Source organism: Diabrotica virgifera, chromosome 6 (assembly GCF_917563875.1).
Source record: "Diabrotica virgifera virgifera chromosome 6, PGI_DIABVI_V3a".
Lineage (NCBI taxonomy): Eukaryota > Metazoa > Arthropoda > Insecta > Coleoptera > Chrysomelidae > Diabrotica > Diabrotica virgifera.
Window position 1 is genome coordinate 142,051,288 of NC_065448.1, and position 21,691 is coordinate 142,072,978.

Genomic DNA, 21,691 nt, shown 5'->3' on the forward strand with positions numbered 1-21,691 from the left:
AAGAAAGTGTATTTTTTGGTTCTTCTTAATGGCGGTACAGGCTCGTTTTTTTAATATTGTATTTAATTACTAAAGACTGGATTATATGCAAAATGCATATGCATATATATGCTGCATATTTCTCATGTTTTTCATAAATGCATATGCCTTGCATATTTGGAGATTTAAGAGCATATAAATGCATATTTTGATGGGAATTTACTCTACCCCATTTAAAAATAAGGTATATATTAGTAACATCAACATCCATTAAAATAAAATGTGAAAGTAAATATTTTGCTGTTAAGCTCCTTTGTTGTTGTACCCATAAACATAATGGGCGTTATTTATAGCTGCAGGTATCATTATCCGGATATTTAAGATTTATAGACTTCTCAGAATTTACAAATTACCTAAGTAAATACCGATTATATTTTGAATAACATTACAAATATTACCTGTACTTTCTGCTGGTGTCGGCCAACTATGAATTATTCTGGGAAAACCAACCAAAACGAAATTTTAAGCATTTTAAGGGTAGGATAGATTATTTTATTTTATGAATGGTTAGTCTTAAATCAATCGCCGATTATTCAACTTTTGTGATTGCAAGTTATTGACTATACTGTGTAAAAAAATCATTTTATTATTATTGTGAAAATGCCTAAAGTAGCAAGGGAAAAATCAAGTCTTCTCAGAAGTTGGATTGGAAGTAACAATCATCTAAAAGTTATCGACAGTGAAAGTATGTTTTGCACCATTTGTGATAAAAAGGTAAGTTCTCCACTTCAATAGATTTTTAAACTTATCAAACTTCTTTGCACATCTATGTGTCTGTCTATTCTAAAATGACAAACCGTCCCATTTCTTCAAAAACTGTTTTTTAAAGTTCGCAACGGTTTGGCTTATACAGAGCGAGGTGTTGAGAGTGGCCCACCCTGTATACTACGGTACACTGACTGTACTTTATTGTTTGACGATTTCAATTTCACTTTGAGAAATAAAAAAAAATTGGGGGAGGTTTAAAAAGTTTGATCATTTTAATGTAGGTATCTATTTATGAAAACATCTAAAACATCATTATCATTATATTCCAGATTCCATGTCAAAAGAAATTCCAAGTAGTTCAACACATAAAAACTTCACTTCACCAAACTAAGCTATCAAAAAATGATAATAAACCTCGCCAGCAGATTCTACAGAACAGTTTGCAGATTCAGAATACGTCAGTTGGGCAAGAAACCTTTGCAAAGGATTTATGCCATTTTTTTTTGAACTGCAATATCCCTCTGCACAAGTTAGAACATAAATCGTGTCAAAACTTTTTAAAAACTTATTGCAAGATTAAAGATAAACCAGCTCAAATACCAAGTTCTTCAACTCTTCGGAAAAAATATGTCAGTGCATGTTACAAAGATGTGATGACGAGTATTAAAAATCAGTTAAAAGCCGAATATCTTTGGATTTCCGTCGACGAAACAACGGATACAAAGGGTCGACAAATTGCGAATCTAATTGTTGGAGTTCTTAACGACTCTGGCGATTTTAAAAACTCATACTTAATTAGTGTAAAATGTTTGGAAAAAACAAACTATGCTACAATAGCTAGATTTGTTAACGAATCCCTAACAAATTTTTTTTTACCTGATCAAGTACCATTTGAAAAAATATTATTAATGCTTAGTGATGCCGCCTCATATATGATGAAAGCTGCATCCAATCTTAAAATCTTTTTCCCTAATTTAATTCACTGTACATGTTTGGCGCACGGCCTAAACAGAGTTGCAGAGAAAGTTAGAATTGAATTTCCCAATGTAAACACCTTAATAAATAATGTAAAAAAAGTATTTCTGAAAGCACCACTACGTGTACAGGTATATAGGGAGATGCTTCCCGATATTCCTTTACCACCAGAACCAGTATTAACCAGATGGGGAACTTGGCTTAAAAGTGCTATATTTTTATCTGAACACTACGACGACATCAAAAGCGTTATTTCAAGTTTTGATCCGACTTGTACCGCTATTGATAACTGTCAAAATATTTTTAAAGAAAAGTCTATTAAAAATCAATTGTTGTATATAAAATCGAATTTCGATATCATTGAAAGTTCAATTACAAAATTAGAGGCTCAAAATTTATGTCTTCACAATAGTATGTCTATTGTTGATTCGGTTAAACAGAAAATAACAAATCTGAATGGGGAAATTGGAGTAAAAATTAAAGATAAACTTGATGACGTTTTAAACAAAAATGAGGGTTTCACTTTATTGCGTTCAATAAATAATATAATCAATTTTGGAAACTTCGATGAAAATATTAATATGGATCCGTCTCTAATAGCAAAGTTTAAATATGCCCCAATTACATCTTGTGACGTTGAGAGATCTTTTTCTGCCTATAAACAAATATTAACAGATAGAAGACATAATATTAGTTTAGAAAATATGAATCAATATATGATTATTTATTGTAACAATAAAAATATGTAAATTTGTTTTATTGTACTCTTTTTATAATATTAGTTTAGAAAATATGAATCAATATTGTAACAATAAAAATATGTACATTTATTTTATTGTACTCTTATTTATCTTGTGGTCAAAATAAAATATTTTGCCGTTTTATTTGTCACAAAACCTGAAGTTAAAAAAATATATTAAGAAATAATAATACAATTTGGTTTAAATTCAAACCTATTTATTTATTTTTATTATTTTTTATTTATTTATGTATTTAACGTAAACCATAAAATTATTCATATAAAAATAAGTGCATATATAAATGCATATTTGCATGTTAATTGTGCATATTCAGCTTGTTTTAAAATGCATATTGCATGCATATTTTAGACATTTTTTAGTGCATATTTTCCAGTCTCTATTAATTACAGAGTAATTTCCACATAATAATATATTTTTCAAATTGGGCTCTGTACCGCCATTCTTTATTATATTACGAATACGCGTGCCAAATATCTCGAAAAAATATTCAAAATTACAGCCGTAATCTTGGAACGCGTTTTTGCTACCTTTTGATCGCTACTGTTTCCTCTTAAGCGAAAATATGATTTATTTATCAAATTAACATTTCTCCCTGTTTTTTGACAAAACTAAAATGTATTTTGAGTTAAATGAATTACATACATTCTTCTTTTTGTCTCAATTAATTTAATTCAAAATACATTTTTTGGACACCTTGTATAAATAATTATGTTAACGTTTTTATTACTGAATAGAGAAGTAAAATTTAATAACCTTTTAAAGGAGCTATCACCTATCACACAATCCCTACTCTCATTTAACAAAATCATCGATTACGTCATCACGCCCAGATGGATGACGTCACTAGTATGATATATATGCCAAAAAGTCACAATTTAAAAATTGAAATCGATCTGCCTCAGGATTTCTCTTCAAATTCGCATATTCTCGAGATAATGAATTTATTCCAACTCAAATGTCCTCACTGTATACAGTGATGAGCGATCTAATAACCGGCAGAATAACGCAAAAGATGGAACACATAATACATTGCGAAGTAAAGAGAGATGAAACTAGTAGAGGTGAAAATGATCGGTATAAACGTTTAAATTAACATTACATTACATAGTTTCCCACCTTTAGACGTCTGTGATAGACCAAGAGGCAGCGCTGAAAAATCTCTTTGAATTTACTAAAGCTAGATTTTTCACAATTGATTACTGTGAGTGTGTAGAGAAACATACTGCGGTCGGTCAAGCGAAACGTAGAACAGGGGTTACTGAGAGGGTATCAAAGTTGCTTTCCTACAAAGGTAATTATTTCCATTTACTAAGGCTGAAAATCAGTACACATTCTAAATTAAATATAAATAAAAGTTATTATAGGCAGTCAGCTGTATGACGGGACAGAGCCGGTCGGTCGGCCAAAATAATCGATTGAGGAAATGAAGCATTTTGGCTCGCAATTTTTTCGTCCAGCATGGATTTACTTGAAATTTTCACAGAAAATAGGGAATAGTCCAAGGATCATTTTATATATCATGCCGCTATCATACGCTAAAACCTTGGGGGTGGTTGCCACCCCATCTCGGGGGTGGGAATTTTTTATTACATTTTAACCACGTAATTCGATGGAAAAAGTGATTATAAGAAAAAAATGTTTTTTACATTTTCTTAGCAAAACTAATATTTTTCGAGTTATTCGCACTTGAAAATAACAGTTTTTCAATATTCATTTAAAATATGCATTTTATCAAAAAAACTTAGATATCGAAATTGTATCATTTAGTAACACAAAACCAAATTCTTTTCCTATAATATCTTTAAGACCAACACAAACCGAGATACGGCATGTTAAAGGTTAACTTTTTTCGTCAAACGCATAATTTGAAATATTCAAAGCCAAATAATGGGAAAAATTTGCATTTTTTGAGGAAAACATAAATTATCTTTTTCAAGTATACAATTAGACCTTTAAAAAAAAGTAATAAAAAGTTTCTAGCATGAAAATTAAGCGACTTATAATCAAAAAAATGTCGGTACCTGCTTTTCTCTACGAAAAAATCAGTGAAAACAACCCCCTAACTACCTTCCTAATTCAAAATTGGTCTTCACCTTTCTGTAGTTCCTTTTATATTTATATTATCAATACACTCAAGGAGTTTGACCTATTTAAAATGCCTAATTTTGGAAAAATTGGAGTTTAAAGAAAAATTGATTTTTTGCAATTTGGTATTTTTCACCTTTTACTTCAAAATATCTCCGAAAATACTTGTACAATAAATATATTATACACGGCTCACTAAAATAATTAGTTACGCCCCTGTACTACTGATTACTTAAAATTCAAGTAGTATTTATGTAACCTTTCTGGAAACTCCAGGTTATTGTTGAGACTCGCATTTGAACCCCTCGCCGGGGCAGATCGTCAAAAGCTTCCTAACGAGAATCATCTCTAATCTATCGACGCTCCCGCTATTCGTAAAAAGGCCGCATTTTACCGGCTTTTTTTGCTATCGTTTTATACCGCTCAGATAATTCAATCTGCTCAGTATTATCGACGATGATTTATTTAGCGTATTAGTGAGTGCCTTACAAATGAACCAAATGGATTATGGAATTCAATCAGAGCTCTGATGTGACACGTCATCAAGGAATAAAACTGTAAGTACTCTACATGTATGTGAACATAACTTATTAGTCGTGATACTGTATGCATTTTGAACCATATACCTCTCGTAGCAAATATTCTTTGTGCCATTTATGCAGATAATACTTTAAATTACATATGAAAAATCGTTATCTACTCTTAACCAGCTTACCTATGGGAATATACTCTATAACCGTACAATAAGTATAGGTTACTATTGTTAAGGATACTTTACGTATTGCCTAAACATTTCTGTTCCATCGAGCCGTATCATATTAATTATTTATTAATTAAATCCTCAAGGTCCTTCGTATTTGCATATTTTGATAATCTCTATTCTGAGAATAACGGTTTTTCATTTATAGTGTCTTTCTGTTGCATTTGGAAATTTCCAAGCCACGCCGCCCCGGCACAAAAATAAAATATTCCTCTCTTTCTGCACTCAAATTCTCAGTATTTAACCCAGCACGTCTCTACAATAGCTGGTAGGTTGTTAAGCCCGGTCTACACGTGCAATTTCAGAAACTACTTGCTTTGTTCAAATAAAGGAGTCGTTTTGTTTGTATGAAAAAATATTTGCATATATTACATTATTTTATTTTCGTAAATATATTTTTCTGTTTATAGTATACAAAAAGTGTACTCATTTCTTGGCTGATAGTACGGGTGTTATAATTTTAACATTGTTTGTTCAACCTTTTGATTTAAATTAAATTTATAATTTTGAATCCGATTAAGCCTGGTTCACAGGTTACAAAAATTATTAAAAATAATTTTGTTTTCTTGCATAAATTGTAAGTTTTTGCTACATTTAGCTTCGCTTAAGCTCATTTTACACTTCTAGAAAACTATAGAAAATAAATAATTGTTTTTTCCTTCAATTTAATTAATTTAAATACTTGTTAAGGGTGTCTCACACTTGCTGAAAAATACCCATTTTGGAAAATTGCATATATTTTGAAATTTTATAGTTTTGCATTTCATATACTAATCTGCGCTCATACAGGGTGATACTATTAAGCCAATCTCACACTATTAAACGTGTAATATATAATATATTGTACATATTCTCTCATTTTCGCATCGATTTATAGGTTTAGACATTTGCAAATAATCTATCTAATCTCACATTCTCGCAACATGGCTGACCGATCAAAATATAACCGACAGAGGCTCACCGCAAAACTTGATATAACCAAGTTGGCTGATTCGGTTCCCACAACTCTTAATTCTCTAAACAAATATAAAATTCGTGAAATAATTTCACAACTCAAACATTCTTACGGACTTTTCCGCGATGCTCAAAATGTGCTGGAGACGATCCCCGAGGAACCTACCCCCTCTACTGATTCCTCTGTGGTTTTTGATAAATATTTGGATACAATTTCTCTATTGGAAGAAAGGTTAGAGGTCATTGAAAGTTCTAATGTGACTGCTACCCCCTCCCTCCAATTTGACCCTAATTCTTCTCTAACCTCACAGTCTATGGCTAGGCAACGAACAGTAAACCTCCCTCGTATTCAGTTAAAACCATTTAGTGGCTTAGTTACTGAATACAATTCATTCATTGAGACCTTTGATACAATAATAGGATCTGATACTACATTAAGTGATCTGGAAAAACTCATTTACCTCAAAAGTTTTCTAACTTCCGAGCCTTTGACGCTTCTCGAGCATATCCCACTCACAGGTGACAATTACAAAATAGCCCGGGATAACCTGACACAAAGGTACGCCAACTCTAAATCGCTTATCAAAACTCTCATCTCTCAAATTCTTGATGCGCCTCCTATTTCTGGAAACGCAAATCACTCACAATTAAGAAATTTTCATACGGTCATGTCAAATAATTTCAAGGCCCTATTGAACTTGAATAGGCCCCCTTCAGATCTCTTGCATTTACTTCTCATACATATCGCTACTCAGAAACTCGACGCACCTACCATTAGGGCTCTTGAGTTCCAATCCGGTGGTAGCCAAGCTACCCCTGATTTTGTCCATTTTCTAGGGGAAATCGAGACACGCGTTGTTCATCTTGAGAATATTCAATCTCAATCAAAACCAAAATCGACTACTACTTCCAGACACTCTTTACACCTAGCCTCAGACACTTCTACCAGTAACCTTTCGCCTCGCTTAGGTCCTAAGAAATGTTCCTATTGCAACGACTCTCACTCGATCTACTCTTGTCCTCAGTTCAAGCAGTTGAATTCTAAAGAACGTTTTAGTTTTGTCAAACAAAATAAATTTTGTATTAATTGTCTTGGGTCTCACATGCTCGATCAGTGTAAATCCAAATTCTCTTGCATAGTTTGTAAATCTCGTCATCACACGTTGCTCCATTTCGACAAAACGGGTCATAGTAACCCTTCCGCGGCTGTTGGCCAACACAACTCAAATAATCATAATAAAACCGCTATCTCAAATAACTCCCATACACAGGGTAATTCACAACAGGGGCCCTCACATGTTAGAGCTCCTGAAACGGAAGTTAATCTTCAAAATTCGACTCCACATTCAATGGCTCTATCTGCAGCCTCGCTTGATAATCATTTGGTGTTATTAAGCACACTCCAGGTCTATCTTGTCGCTCCTAGCGGCAAGAGGGTCTTCGCAAAGGCACTTTTAGACTCGGCCTCACAGGTTTCATTTATTAGTGCTGACCTCGTAAAGGAACTGTCACTCACCACTAGAGATGGAAAATTACGGATCAATGGAATTAACTCCACCTCATCCTCGTCTCAATCTATTGTAGATACAACAATTTTCGCTGTCGCTAACGACGTTCCTTTTGACATCTCGTGCTCTGTACTCCCAAAGATAACAAATCCGCTTCCTCAAATTTCTATTTCGGCGAGCAAACTAAACATACCCTCAGAGATACCATTAGGTGATCCGATGTTCCATGTAACATCCCCAATTGGTATCCTGCTCGGTGCAGACCTGTATAACGATATCATTCAACCTGAAATAATTCGTTTGGGAAAAGGTCTTCCCGTTCTTCAACGCACTCTACTCGGGTACACGATATCAGGGTCAGTTCCAGACTTTGCTCTTAAGTCGAAAAATACTAAAAAGGCTTTGGAATTTTATTCAAACTCTCTCGTTACTTGTTGTTCTCATAACACTCCTTCCGCCGTAAATGAGCCGGTAGTGTCCAACGAGGAACTATCCGATCATTTACAAAAATTCTGGGAGCTGGAAGAAGCCGCTCCTCAGAACACCGATCTCATTAATGATCACCCCGCTGAAATTAATTTTGTAAAACATGTTAATGTTCTCCCCAATGGACGATATGAGTCCACACTCAATCTCAAACTCCCTATCGAAGATATAGACATGGGAAATTCGTTTCTCTCGGCAAAAAGACGTTTTCTCAGTCTCGAGAAACGTTTTCAACTCAACCCTGATTTATTGGAAAAATATCAGGACATTATATCGGAATATCTCAATAACGGACAAATAATTCAAGTGCCGTTAAAAATGCTAAATGACTCAGGTAAACCTAATTACTTTCTCCCTCACTTTCCCGTTTTCAAATCCAACTCTACTACTTCCACTCGTATAGTTTTCGATCCAAACAATAAATCGTCTACGGGAATCTCCCTCAGTGACGTCATAGACAAAGGTTATGTCGTCCAACATGAACTTTTTGACATTCTCGCTAAGTTTCGTCAGTTTAAATTCGCACTAGTAGGCGACATCAAGGCTATGTTCCTACAAATCGCCATTTGTCCCACTGAAACATTTCTGTTAAATTTTCTCTTTAGGGACAATATTCAGCAGCCTTTACGGTGCTATCAATTTCAAAGATTACCCTTCGGGCTCCCAAGTAGCCCATTTATCGCTCAAAGAGTTATCAAGCACATCGCTGACAACAACAAACATACCCACGAACTTGCTACTAGTGTTCTGCAAGAATCTATCTATATGGATGACCTGATCAGCGGTGCTGACAGTCTTCATGAATTAAGTTGTCTTTTCGAACAATTAACTTCTTTGCTAGAAACCCATGGTTTCCTCCTCCACAAGTGGAACTGCAGTTCTTCAGAATTTCTGTCTCAACACAATTTAAATCCCGTCTCTGAAGTCAGTCTTAACTTCACGGGATCTGATAAAGTCTTAGGCATATTCTGGGATTCAGAACGCGACCACTTTTCGTTTAAAACTCCTATCTTCAAATTGGCTAATGTTGTTACTAAACGTACTATTCTCTCCTACATTGCTACTTTGTATGACCCGCTAGGATGGTTATCCCCTGTCCTTGTGAACGCTAAGCTCTTGATACAGGAAATATGGTCCCAGAAACTGGACTGGGATCAACCCATTGACTCACCCATCATTATGAAAAATTGGCAAAACCTCTTATCGACATTCAAAACTATAGAAGAGGTCAAGGTACCTCGATGCTTACTTTTACAAAAGAAAGTTGTTGATGTTCAATTAATTATTTTCACCGACGCATCGGAAAAAATATACAGCACTTGTGTGTATCTCAAAGCGACATACTCAGACTTTTCTGTATCGTCGCGGCTTATCGCTTCTAAAAACAAAATTTCTCCGCTAAAAAATAAACTCACCATCCCCAAATTGGAACTTTGTGGAATAGTGTTGGGAGTCACTCTGGCTCATAGACTTTTTCACATCTTCAAGAAAAATTTGAGTATATCTTCATCTCATCTCTTTGCTGACTCTACAATTGCCTTGTCTTGGATACTTTCTAAAAAACACATTTGGAACATTTTTGTACAAAACAGAATTCAAAAGGTCAATTCCTTGTTGGAAACTTTTCCTTGTGATTTCCATTTCGTCAGAAGTCACGAAAACATCGCTGACCCCGCTTCCAGAGGGATAAATGTCTTTGATAATCCCCAGACCACCGAAGACTGGTTATGCGGACCTAGCTTTATTAGAGACAATCCCATCGATTTTTCTCTTCATCAAATTCCTCATTTTCAGGATGATCTTCCTGAATTAAGGAAGTTAGTTGTCTCAAACATAGCAACAAATCACGAACTCAACGACACCTTTGAAAATCTATTCGCTAAATCTTCTTCTTTTCGTAAAATTCAAAGAATTGTCGCTTATCTTTTTAGATTCATCAGTAATATTAAAAAGAAAATAAATAACTCTCCACGAGATACGGATATATTGACGCCACCCGAAATGGAGATCGCTGATCACGCGATCATCAGGTATATCCAAAGTATCTACTTTAAAAAAGAGATTCTTGAATTGAAAAATGCTAAACTCGTGACCAATAAAGCCATTCGTAAACTCAACCCCTTCCTACAACATAATGATGGGCTGATTCGTGTGGGAGGACGTCTCCGACACGCCCCCATATCGTATAATCAAAAACACCCCATTCTACTTCCTTCTAAATGTCGAGTTGTAGAACTAATCTTGACTCAAGCTCATCATAAGTTATTACATTCAGGCGCGCAAACAGTACTTTCGTATGTCAAAATGAAGTACTGGCCAATTGACGGATTAAGACAGATTAAACGCTTAATTCGTAAGTGTGTAAACTGTTTCCGATTCATGACACCCAATTCTGTTCAACAGATGGCAGATATGCATCCCGATCGTGTACTCCCCACTAGACCCTTCCAAGTCGTCTCAGTGGACTATGGGGGGTTCTTCTTAATTAAGTCCTCACATTTGAGGAAGGCACCGCTTTACAAAGCATACGTAGCCTATTTCATTTGCATGAGCACTAAATGTGTTCATATCGAACTCGTCACAGGATTAAGCGCAGAAGCCTATATTCTTACTCTGAAAAGGTTTATTGCCAGAAGATCCACGCCCAGTATTATTTGGAGCGACAATGCCACAAATTTCCATGGGGCAAAAAATGAAATGCGCGAATTCTATGATTTTTTCTTAAATCAAAATAATTCGGAACAGATTAAGGAATTCTGTACTCAAAACTCCATAACTTTCAAGATGGGTGTTCCCCGCAACCCCCATCAATTCGGCCTCCATGAGGTAGGAATAAAGAGTGTGAAGTATCACCTCTATCGAATTATAGGAAATTCCCACTTCACCTTTGAAGTGTTTAACACAGTATTATGCCAAATCGAGGCTATTCTAAATTCGAGACCCATCACTAGGATGTCGTCTGACGCCAATGACTTCGCTTTCCTATCTCCAGCTCACTTCTTAGTTCAAAGAAGTTTAACCGCGCCCCCTGAACCAAGTGTTTCAGAGATACCTGAAAATAGGTTGAATCTTTTTCAGCGTATTAGTAAAATTCAACAGCAATTTTGGAAATTGTGGAAAAAAGACTATCTTTGCCTCCTGCAGCAAAGAAATAAATGGACCGACCCTACTGACCCTGTCAAGATCGGGGATTTGGTTCTGTTGAAGGAGGATGGTACTCCTCCACTCTTATGGCCAACTGCCAGGGTAATAGATGTATTGCCTGGTAAGGATGGTCTAGTTCGTACTGTCAAGATTCACACTACTCACGGTGATTTTCTTCGTGGTATTACGAAAATCGCTGTGATTCCCCTGGAAGATTAAAATCTATCCCTAGGGGGAAAACTTATCGTTTTCCTCCATTTTATCGTTGTTACCCCTTGTGTATATAAACTCTAATTTCTTCAAACATTTCTTATCGTTGTGCACATCTTTGCCAATCCCCTCTCTTCGAGGTGATATAGGCCATCTCTCTCGCCTGTCGCCCCCGGCAATATGTACAATAAATATATTATACACGGCTCACTAAAATAATTAGTTACGCCCCTGTACTACTGATTACTTAAAATTCAAGTAGTATTTATGTAACCTTTCTGGAAACTCCAGGTTATTGTTGAGACTCGCATTTGAACCCCTCGCCGGGGCAGATCGTCAAAAGCTTCCTAACGAGAATCATCTCTAATCTATCGACGCTCCCGCTATTCGTAAAAAGGCCGCATTTTACCGGCTTTTTTTGCTATCGTTTTATACCGCTCAGATAATTCAATCTGCTCAGTATTATCGACGATGATTTATTTAGCGTATTAGTGAGTGCCTTACAAATGAACCAAATGGATTATGGAATTCAATCAGAGCTCTGATGTGACACGTCATCAAGGAATAAAACTGTAAGTACTCTACATGTATGTGAACATAACTTATTAGTCGTGATACTGTATGCATTTTGAACCATATACCTCTCGTAGCAAATATTCTTTGTGCCATTTATGCAGATAATACTTTAAATTACATATGAAAAATCGTTATCTACTCTTAACCAGCTTACCTATGGGAATATACTCTATAACCGTACAATAAGTATAGGTTACTATTGTTAAGGATACTTTACGTATTGCCTAAACAATACTGAAGATACGAAAAAAATTATAAACTACTAAATTGTAGCTTTTTTAATGACTAAAATTACCCTGTGAATAGATTTTCATTACAATGAATAGTTAGCCAGATATAGCTGTTTAAAACCTATTTTACCAGCAAACACCCCCTTATCCGAGTCCTTTAAACCCGCCCCAATTAAAAACTAAGGGATCTTACGGAATTTAATTTACACAGTTTTATACCTCTTTAAAAATCCTGCAAAATCATTTTTGAAGAAACTTTTTATCGCCAAAAATATATATAATATTTTTCGAGGTATTCTCAAAAAACCCTCTAAAAAAGTCGATTTTTTCGTCGTAAAACTGTTATTTTCAAGCGCGAATAACTTGAAAAATATTAGTTTTACGAAGAAAATGTACAAAACATTTCTTCTTAGAATCACCTTTTCCATCGAATTACATGATTAAAATGTAATAAAAAATTCCCACCTCCGAGATGGGGTGGCAACCACCCCCAAGGTTTTAGCGTATGATAGCGGCATGATATAGAAAATGATACTTGGACTATTCCCTACCTTCTGTGAAAATTTCAAGTAAATCCATGCTGCACGAAAAAATTGCGAGCCAAAATGCTTCATTTCCTCAATCGACTATTGGAGCTGACCGACTATAATAACTTTTATTTATATTTAATTTAGAATGTGTGTACTGATTTTCAGCCTTAGTAAATGGAAATAATTACCTTCGTAGGAAAGCAACTTTGATACCCTCTCAGTAACCCCTGTTCTACGTTTCGCTTGACCGACCGCAGTATGTTTCTCTACACACTCACAGTAATCAACTGTGAAAAATCTAGCTTTAGTAAATTCAAAGAGATTTTTCAGCGCTGCCTCTCCGTCTATGACGGGAGTATTTTATAAAATTCTCCAGTCACAGTGACAGTTCTCATATTTCTTCGATACGTCTAAAGGCGGGAAACTATGTAATGTAAGAATGTAATGTTAATTTATACGTTTATATCGATAATTTACATCTCTACTAGTTTCATCTCTCTTTACTTCGCAATGTATTATGATTTCCATCTTTTGCGTTATTCTGCCGGTTATTAGCGCGCTCATCACTGTATAGTTTATATGGGATTAGCCACAGTTTATTGTAATGATAACATTTTTGCCTAAAAAAAGTTGGCGTTTCAATTTCCACGCTGGAAATCGTTTTCAAAAAAGAATTTTTAATGAAAATAAATTATGTTGAAAGAGTGTATAACCGTCAAAGTGTTGATGAGGTTGTGGTATTTGAATTATTCGTTGTTATCTTTTTAATGTATGAAAAAAATTTTATTACCATTCTTTGATCGAATAGATCCTCGCCTTCTGGTATTGAAAGACGGCGTTCTCTTCACAGGCTTGACCAAATTGCCTACTTTCATACTCTCAGCTCGTTTAACAGAAACATCAGATCCTCTTCTAATTCTATCTCTGTCGAACGTGTGGGCTATTGAATTAGTTTTACGTATAGATATATTGTTATTTTCGGCAGGTGATTGGGTAGATTGTTGAAGGGCTTCGAGTTGCTCATGTGATATTACTGGCCTTGCATCTTCGGGTAAACTATATCTGCAATAAAGGAATTTTGATTAAAATAAAAAAATACACACGAACAAAAAAACTAATTTCAATGTTTTCTGGATTTATAATTTAATTGTGCGTGAAGAATACGTTAAAGAAATACATGAAAAAGTGAACTAACAAATCAACTTAAATCTAACAGAAGTAAGAGAAGAAATTTTAACATCAGAAGACGTCAATGAAAGATGAAATAATATACACAAAGCCTGGAGAAGAAAATTTAAAGCCCGAAAAGACAAATAAAAAGCAGAAGTGGATGACTTCGGAAATTCTAGCATTAAAGGAAAAGAGAAGAAATGAGGAAAACATTAAGAACTGCAAACTAGAATTAAAGTAGAGATAAAAAATGCCAAGGAAAAGTGGTTAACAGATAACAATGTATAGAAATAGAAGAGTATGGCAGAAAATACGACAGCTTTAATATGCATAAAAAAATAAAAGAACTAACAAATACAAAAAGGCAAGCACACTATGGGATACTCAAAGATAATAATGGTAAACTCACTGCAGACATCAAAGATAAACTAAGATTTTGGAAGGAATACATATTGAAACTATTCGACGATGATAGAATGATACAAGAAGAACCGCAGGAACAAGCAGGGCTTAAAATAATAATGTGCCTATTAGAACAGTCAATTAGCAATGCAAAGACTGCAAAAGCAGTAGACCCAGATTAGATACCCACTGAGTTAATTAAATGTATTGACGAAGGAAGATGCATATACTTTTAGATCTGTTCAACAAGGTATATACAACAGGAGTAGTACCCTAGGATTGGTTTTTATCCACGTTTGTAACACTACCAAAGTCAGTACATTCGACAGAGTGCTCCCAGTACAGAACAATTTCCTTAATAAGCCACACACTTAAGATATTCTTCAAATTAATACATGGAAGACTATACAAAAAAATAAAAGAAGATATAGATGACACCCAGTTTGGGTTCAGAGGACTAGGAACGAGAAAGGCTATGTTCGCTTTTAACGTTCTCGCGCAAAGACGACTAGATATAGACCAGGATTTCTATGTCTACTTTATAGATTATCAAAAGGCTTTTGATAGAGTGCGACATCAGAAACTCGTAGAACTCAAAAATAAAGAATGTGGACAGTCGAGATATACGGGTTATTGTCATTCTGTACTGGAATAAAAAAGCATAGGTTAGAAACGAAATTATCGAAACAGAAACTATAGAAATCAAAAGAGGTGTTAGATAGGGTTGCGTGTTGTCCCCATTGTTATTCAATCTGTACAGCCAAGCAATTTTTAAGAAAGCAATATCAAGAAAGAACAGTGTATATCAATAGACGGAAAAATCTTGAACAACATAAGATTCGCAGACGACACCGCTATGTTTGCAGACAGTCTAGAAGCACTGCAACGATTGGTAAATAGGTTACTTAAGTCAGCATAAAATATGGACTACAAATGAACGTTAAGAAAACCAAGTCTATGATTATATCTAAGCAACATACAGTAGCAAGGCTAGATATCGAGGGAAAACAAGTAGAGAGAGTGAATATCTACAAATATCTGGGAACCTGAGCAAATGAAAACAATGACCAGGGTAGAGAAATCAAGTCACACATTAAAATCGCCAGACAAGCATTTATAAAAATGCAAAGAATGTTTGTTAATCGAGACCTCCCTGTAGAACTGATGTTAAGAGCCACCTCCCTGTAGAGCCTTAAGAGGGGGATTTACCTTGTAAATATCAGTATTTGAAACGCTTTCGTAGTCCCCCACTTTTAAAACTTATTTTTAACTTTAGGATGACGAAAAAAATATGAAATGTAGGTAAAAGCCCAATCTGTGTTCCTATGGCGAGATTTTTTAAAAATTTTATTTAGTTTTTTTTTTAATTGGTAAAATGTCGGTTTTTTACCCATTTTTCTCAATTTTTTTTAAGGAAACCTAAATAAAATTTTTAAAAACTGTCTCCACAGGAACACAGATTGGACTTTTACCTAAATTACATAATTTTTTTCGTGAGCCTAAAATCAAAAATAAACTTTAAAAATGGGGGACTACGAACTCTTTGCAATCCAATATTTTGCTTCTCTAAAGTGGCTCCGCCGATTGGAAAGTAAAGGAACTAATATTTTTTAAAGATAATAAACTCATTCACAGATGTTTGCATTTTACCGGGGAATGATGAAAAATACTTTTTAATTTTTGCCTTTATTTCTATATATCTTTGGTACCTTCATAAGTAATTTTTGTGTTCTCTTTATATAAAATATTTGTATCGCTACGTATATTTGTATCTTATTTAGTTATTAAAATCTGACATTAGTTTTCAAGTTAAAATATTAGCAAATATTCTGATATATAAAAAAGAATTAGTAATTCAATGCAAAAAATAAAATAATTATTAGGAATCACATTTTAATAAATCAAATTAACTAAAAACTAAAATTGTTGTTTTTCTGGTGTTGATTTCAAGATTATTTTTTATTGCATTAAATTGGCAATAAAAATAGCTTCAAATGAGGAATCACACTTTGAATTTTGTAAGTAACTATTATTTTTCCCTGTAGAATAAAATATTTGCACCTATTAGGTTTAGTGTCTGACAGTGGTATTTTTGGTATTACAATAGGTCTGTTCCAACCAACAGTCAAACTAGTCAGAAATCGTCAGCAAACAGTTGGCCAGTGCGAGAACATAATGCAGTCATAAGATCGACTATTCGCTGATAGTTTCTGACTGGTTTGACCGCTATTTGGAACAAGCCTCATAAAAACATCTGCAAGGGATTAAGTATTAATAATATAAATAATCAGCAGGTAGGTACCGAAGGTAATTATATCCTTACCTTTCCTGTATTTGAGCAGTAGTGTCATGTATTTTTCGGACTTATCTTTGTATTTTTGAGTTTTCGAGTGTTATTTTGATATTTTTACGATGCCTCTTCGAAAAAGTGCCCAAAAACGATTGTGGATGTCGTCTAAAAGAGTATCAACGCGATCCCTAAATCGCAAGCGTCAGAAGACATTGAAAGTAAGTAAGAAAAAAGAAAGTAGCGAATAAATTCATATATTACTCAGGTTGTTTCATAAAGAGTTAACTAACTTTAGAGCTGTTAGCAACGTAACTATATGTATACAGTGTGTCCCAAAAGTGTGAAATAAATTCATTATTTTCTAAACTATAAATATTTTCGGGAAACATTATATACCTATAACAATTTAGTAGATAATTGAAATACCCTTCAAACGAGGTAAAGTAATCTTCTTCGCAACTGTGCCAGGAAACGTAATTTTAAGAATTGAAATCAACCTGTTTCAGGTTTTTTGAAAATATTTTCAGTTTATGAAATAATGAAGTTATTCCACACTTTCAGGTCACACTGCATAGAACAGTGGTGACAATGGATATCTAGTGAGATATTTCAGATTTTATTGGTTTTCGAAGGGACTATTTTAATTAATATAAGTAATTATTAATAATTACAGTTGAATTGCTTATTTGTGGCAAAATTTAAAGGAAACCCAAAGTTTTTTTATTAGACAAAAAGTAATTGGTAGGTACAATACATTCATTTAATTTTTTCTTGTAGTTTTATAAATAGAAATTATACCCAGGTTTAGCTTTGCAGAGTTAGTCAGGTCTTTACAAAGTACCATATAAAACAAAATGGACACAATGAAACGCCCTATATAAAATTTATGCGATTGTAAAAATCTTATTGTCTATGAAAATGAATTTTATCAAAGTAAAATGGAGAAATTATTGATACAAAATAAGGTTATTTCAGGATAGAGCTTCAACATCTGGACAATTACAACTTCTAGAAGTTGAGGACGATTTGAATTTGCAACATAATAATATGGCAAGTTCTACCCCTGCTATTGAGAATTATACCGAAGAAAGCAATAATTTTATTAATGTAGATAATGTAGACAATATTTATAATAGTTCAGTAGACAATTATATGGTAGAAGCAGTTTTAGGTGGTGTACAATCTCTGAGTGAAAATAAAGTTGATTTTGATAATTCTCAACTCCGACATGAAGAAAATTCAAATAGCGGAGCAAACCTTTTTGAGAATTCAAATAGTGGAACAGACCTTTGTGAAAATTCAAATAATGGAACAGACCTTTGTGACATTTCAAATTATGTAAACAAACAACTCAAACAAGTAGTAGTTTCTAATGTTAGTGAAAATATGGACGCTAGTGATACTTTTAATTCCGAACTTGGTCAACTTACAGTTTCTAAAAATGTGAAGAAAAATGAAAAAGTAGACTCTGACTCAAAAATAAACCTCGAAGGACGCAGAATACTTGATATTCAATATTTTTTAGATTCCCTGATTTTAATGTCAAACCATGCGCCTCACTTTGGATGTTCTCTTCAAAATTTAAAGGTAACAAAAGAAACAAGATTTGGATTAGCATCTAAAATAACATTTAAATGTAATATGTGTCTTTCTACTGAGACTGTGACAACAGTTGAAGATTTCGAAGAAATCAATAAAAGTGCTGTCTTTGGCATTACTAACGTTGGGTCAGGATATGCACATTTAAATGAATTCAATTCTTCTTTAAATATACCAACATTATCCTCTAAAACATATAACAAGATACAGGATAACTTATCGGACCTTTGGGAAGAAGCGGCCCTAGAAGAAATGGCAAAAGCTGCCAACGAAGAAAAAAGATTAGCAATAGAATGCGGCGAACTAAGTAAAGACGGTATCTCTTTAGTTACAGTCGTTTGTGATGGTGTTTGGCCTAAAAGGTCATACAGAATGAACTATAATTCATTTAGTGGGGCTGCTGCAATTGTGGGTTTCAAAACAAAAAAAGTACTATTTTTAACAGTGAGAAATAAATTTTGCATCATCTGCAAAAAATATTCCACTGATACACCACAACATAATTGTTACAAAAATTGGAACGGTTCCTCAAGTGCTATGGAAGCTAACATTATTGCTGAAGGATTTATTAAGAGTATTGAAATGTATGGATTAATTTTTAATAAAATGGTTGCCGATGGAGATAGCAGCTGCTATGATGCTATATTGCAAAAGGATCCATATAAAAATTTTGATATTTCTGTTTAGAAGGTGGAGTGCCGAAATCACTTGCTGAGAAATTATCTCAGAAAAATAAGAGGCCTGACTCAACAAAAGGATTCTGGGCCTTTGCAACTCCGAAAAGAAGTGAAGGTAAGATTGTTTCTTTCTTAACTTTCAAGTTATATTTTTTTTGTAAAGGGCTTTCAGGACATTTTTGATTACAGAAAATAAGCATTTGTCGGTCTTGTGACATGTAAGATTTAGGATACTTAACCTTTTAGTCAGCTTTTGACTTATAACGACCTTTCTTTTAAACAACCTACATTTAGAATTCACAGACATTCTGTTCAATAAGTTATATCACAAATATTTTCTTTATTTATTCAGTTATTTCGGTTACGTTTACGTACCTTCTAACTTTGTTTTTCAAAATCAGATGTGTTTGTGTTCTATCAACTTGACAACTAATAGCTACCTAATGTGTAAACATTTTATACAGGGTGTTTGGTAAAGAATGGGCCATAGCTTAACCTCAGGTTCCTGAGGTTAAAATAGGCCGATTTAAGCTAACTTACCTTAGTACAAAGTTTATAATGACCGAGATACAGGGTGTCAAAGTTAAACTTTTTTTTTATTTATTATTGAATATTTCCTGACAGGCATGAGATATCAACACGAAATTTGGTATGTGGGGTTTTTTGGGACGAGAAAACTAAATTCCCTACCAAAAATTATGTGTTGCCCAGAGGGCGCCACATAAGCTTTTCAACACTCATTTATTACGTTCAATTTTTTTATCCCTCACTCTGTATAATTTTGACATTAAAATTTTTATTCTCCTATTAGTTTTACTTAAAAAAGGTATACTTCTTTTATCTCCCTAAACTCAACCGTTTTCGAGATAAACGCATTTTAAATCTGCGAGACACCATCATTTTTAGCATAATATCATTGTAGTTACCCCCGAAAAATAACTTAAAACCATAAAAATTTCCAAAAATGTATCGCAAATTTCTTTAAATGGAATTTGCGATGCAATCACATTAATTTGAGAACTGGCACAATTTTTATAGTTTTAAGTTATTTTTCGGGTGTAACTACAATGATATTATGCTAAAAATGATGGTGTATCGCAGATTTAAAATGTATTTATCTCGAAAACCGTTGAGTTTAGGGAGATGAAAGAAGTATACCTTTTTTAAGTAAAACAAATAGAAGAATAAAAATTTTAATGTCAAAATTATACAGAGTGAGGGATAAAAAAAATTTAACGTAATAAATGAGTGCTGAAAGGCGTATGTGGCGCCCTCTGGGCAATACATAATTTTTGGTACGGAATTTAGTTCTCTCGACCCAACAAACCCCCATATACCAAATTTCATGTTGTTATCTCATACCTGTCAGGAAATATTCAATAATAAATAAAAAAAAATTTAACTTTGACACCCTGTATCTCGGTTATTATAAACTTTGTACTAAGGTAAGTTAGCTTAAATCAGCCTATTTTAACCTCAGAAACCTGAGGTTAAGCTATGGCCCATTCTTTACCAAACACCCTTTATAATGTATTTTATTTCAATTTTTAGTATGAAATTATAAATCAACAGTATGAAATTATAAATAAATCAATTACCTACGTTACACGTCCATGAAGTGATAATTAAAGTAGGTACTCGTTTAGATGTTCTTGACTCGGCTCCTTGATCGCATATAAGATCTACTCGTATCAGTTCGCATATAAGATCAATTAATGAAAACCAAAATTGGTATTATCAAATTCAAGGTCAATTGCATGTTACAAAAATGGATTTTTGCTACCTTTGCCTTTGGACTCCAAAAGGAATAAAAATAGAAAAGAATCCAAGAAACCAGGTATTCTGGACCCAAAAAAATGGAAGAAAAAATAAAAATATTTTATTTGGAGTATGTTTTGCCTGAAATTGTTGACAGCAGGGTTAACAGGGGAATGGCAATTAGAGATAAAGATAATATTAAATAAAGTGTTATTTTTACTGAATGATTTTTTATTTTTATACCCAAGATGGTCAAAAGGGACATGTAAGTCTTTTTTTTCTAATTTTGAATTTTTAGGACATAAAAACGCAAAACTTTAAAAGAGTGTGATTTTCTAAATTCTGCCTTATTGATAGTACCTAATAATTAAAAAAAATAACTTTGTCTTGCCATTACATATTGGTACGTCCTGTAATTTTCAAAATAATTCAACTTTTATCTCTGAATGTTAAGATGACAGAGATTTTAAATTTTGTCATAGATAGGTTACTGTGTATATTTTTCCTGTAAGATTTTTTATAAAAGGCAATAATCCGAAACAATATCTCAATATAAAATCATTTAAGAGGGGAACTTACCTTGTAAATATCAGTATTTGAAACGCTTTCGTAGTCCCCCACTTTTAAAACTTATTTTTAACTTTGGGATGACAAAAAAAATATGTAATGTAGGTAAAAGCCCAATCTGTGTTCCTATGGAGAGATTTTTTAAAAATTTTATTTAGTTTTTTCTAAAAAAATTGGTAAAATGTCGGTTTTTTTACCCATTTTCCTCAATTTTTTTTAAGGAAACCTAAATAAACTTTTTAAAAACTCTCTCCACAGGAAC

General features: G+C 33.6%; 1 protein-coding gene across 4 annotated transcripts in view; it reads right to left on the reverse strand.

Annotated features, from left to right (window-relative positions):
- LOC114336756 (spectrin beta chain, non-erythrocytic 1) overlaps positions 1-21,691 on the reverse strand; it is a 415,003-nt gene that overhangs the window by 27,826 nt on the left and 365,486 nt on the right. For all 4 annotated transcript variants that reach the window (XM_028287129.2, XM_028287131.2, XM_028287128.2 and 1 more), the window contains exon 25: positions 13,757-14,028. In XM_028287129.2, the coding sequence (XP_028142930.1) occupies positions 13,757-14,028 (272 nt within the window). The remainder of the gene's footprint in view (positions 1-13,756; positions 14,029-21,691) is intronic.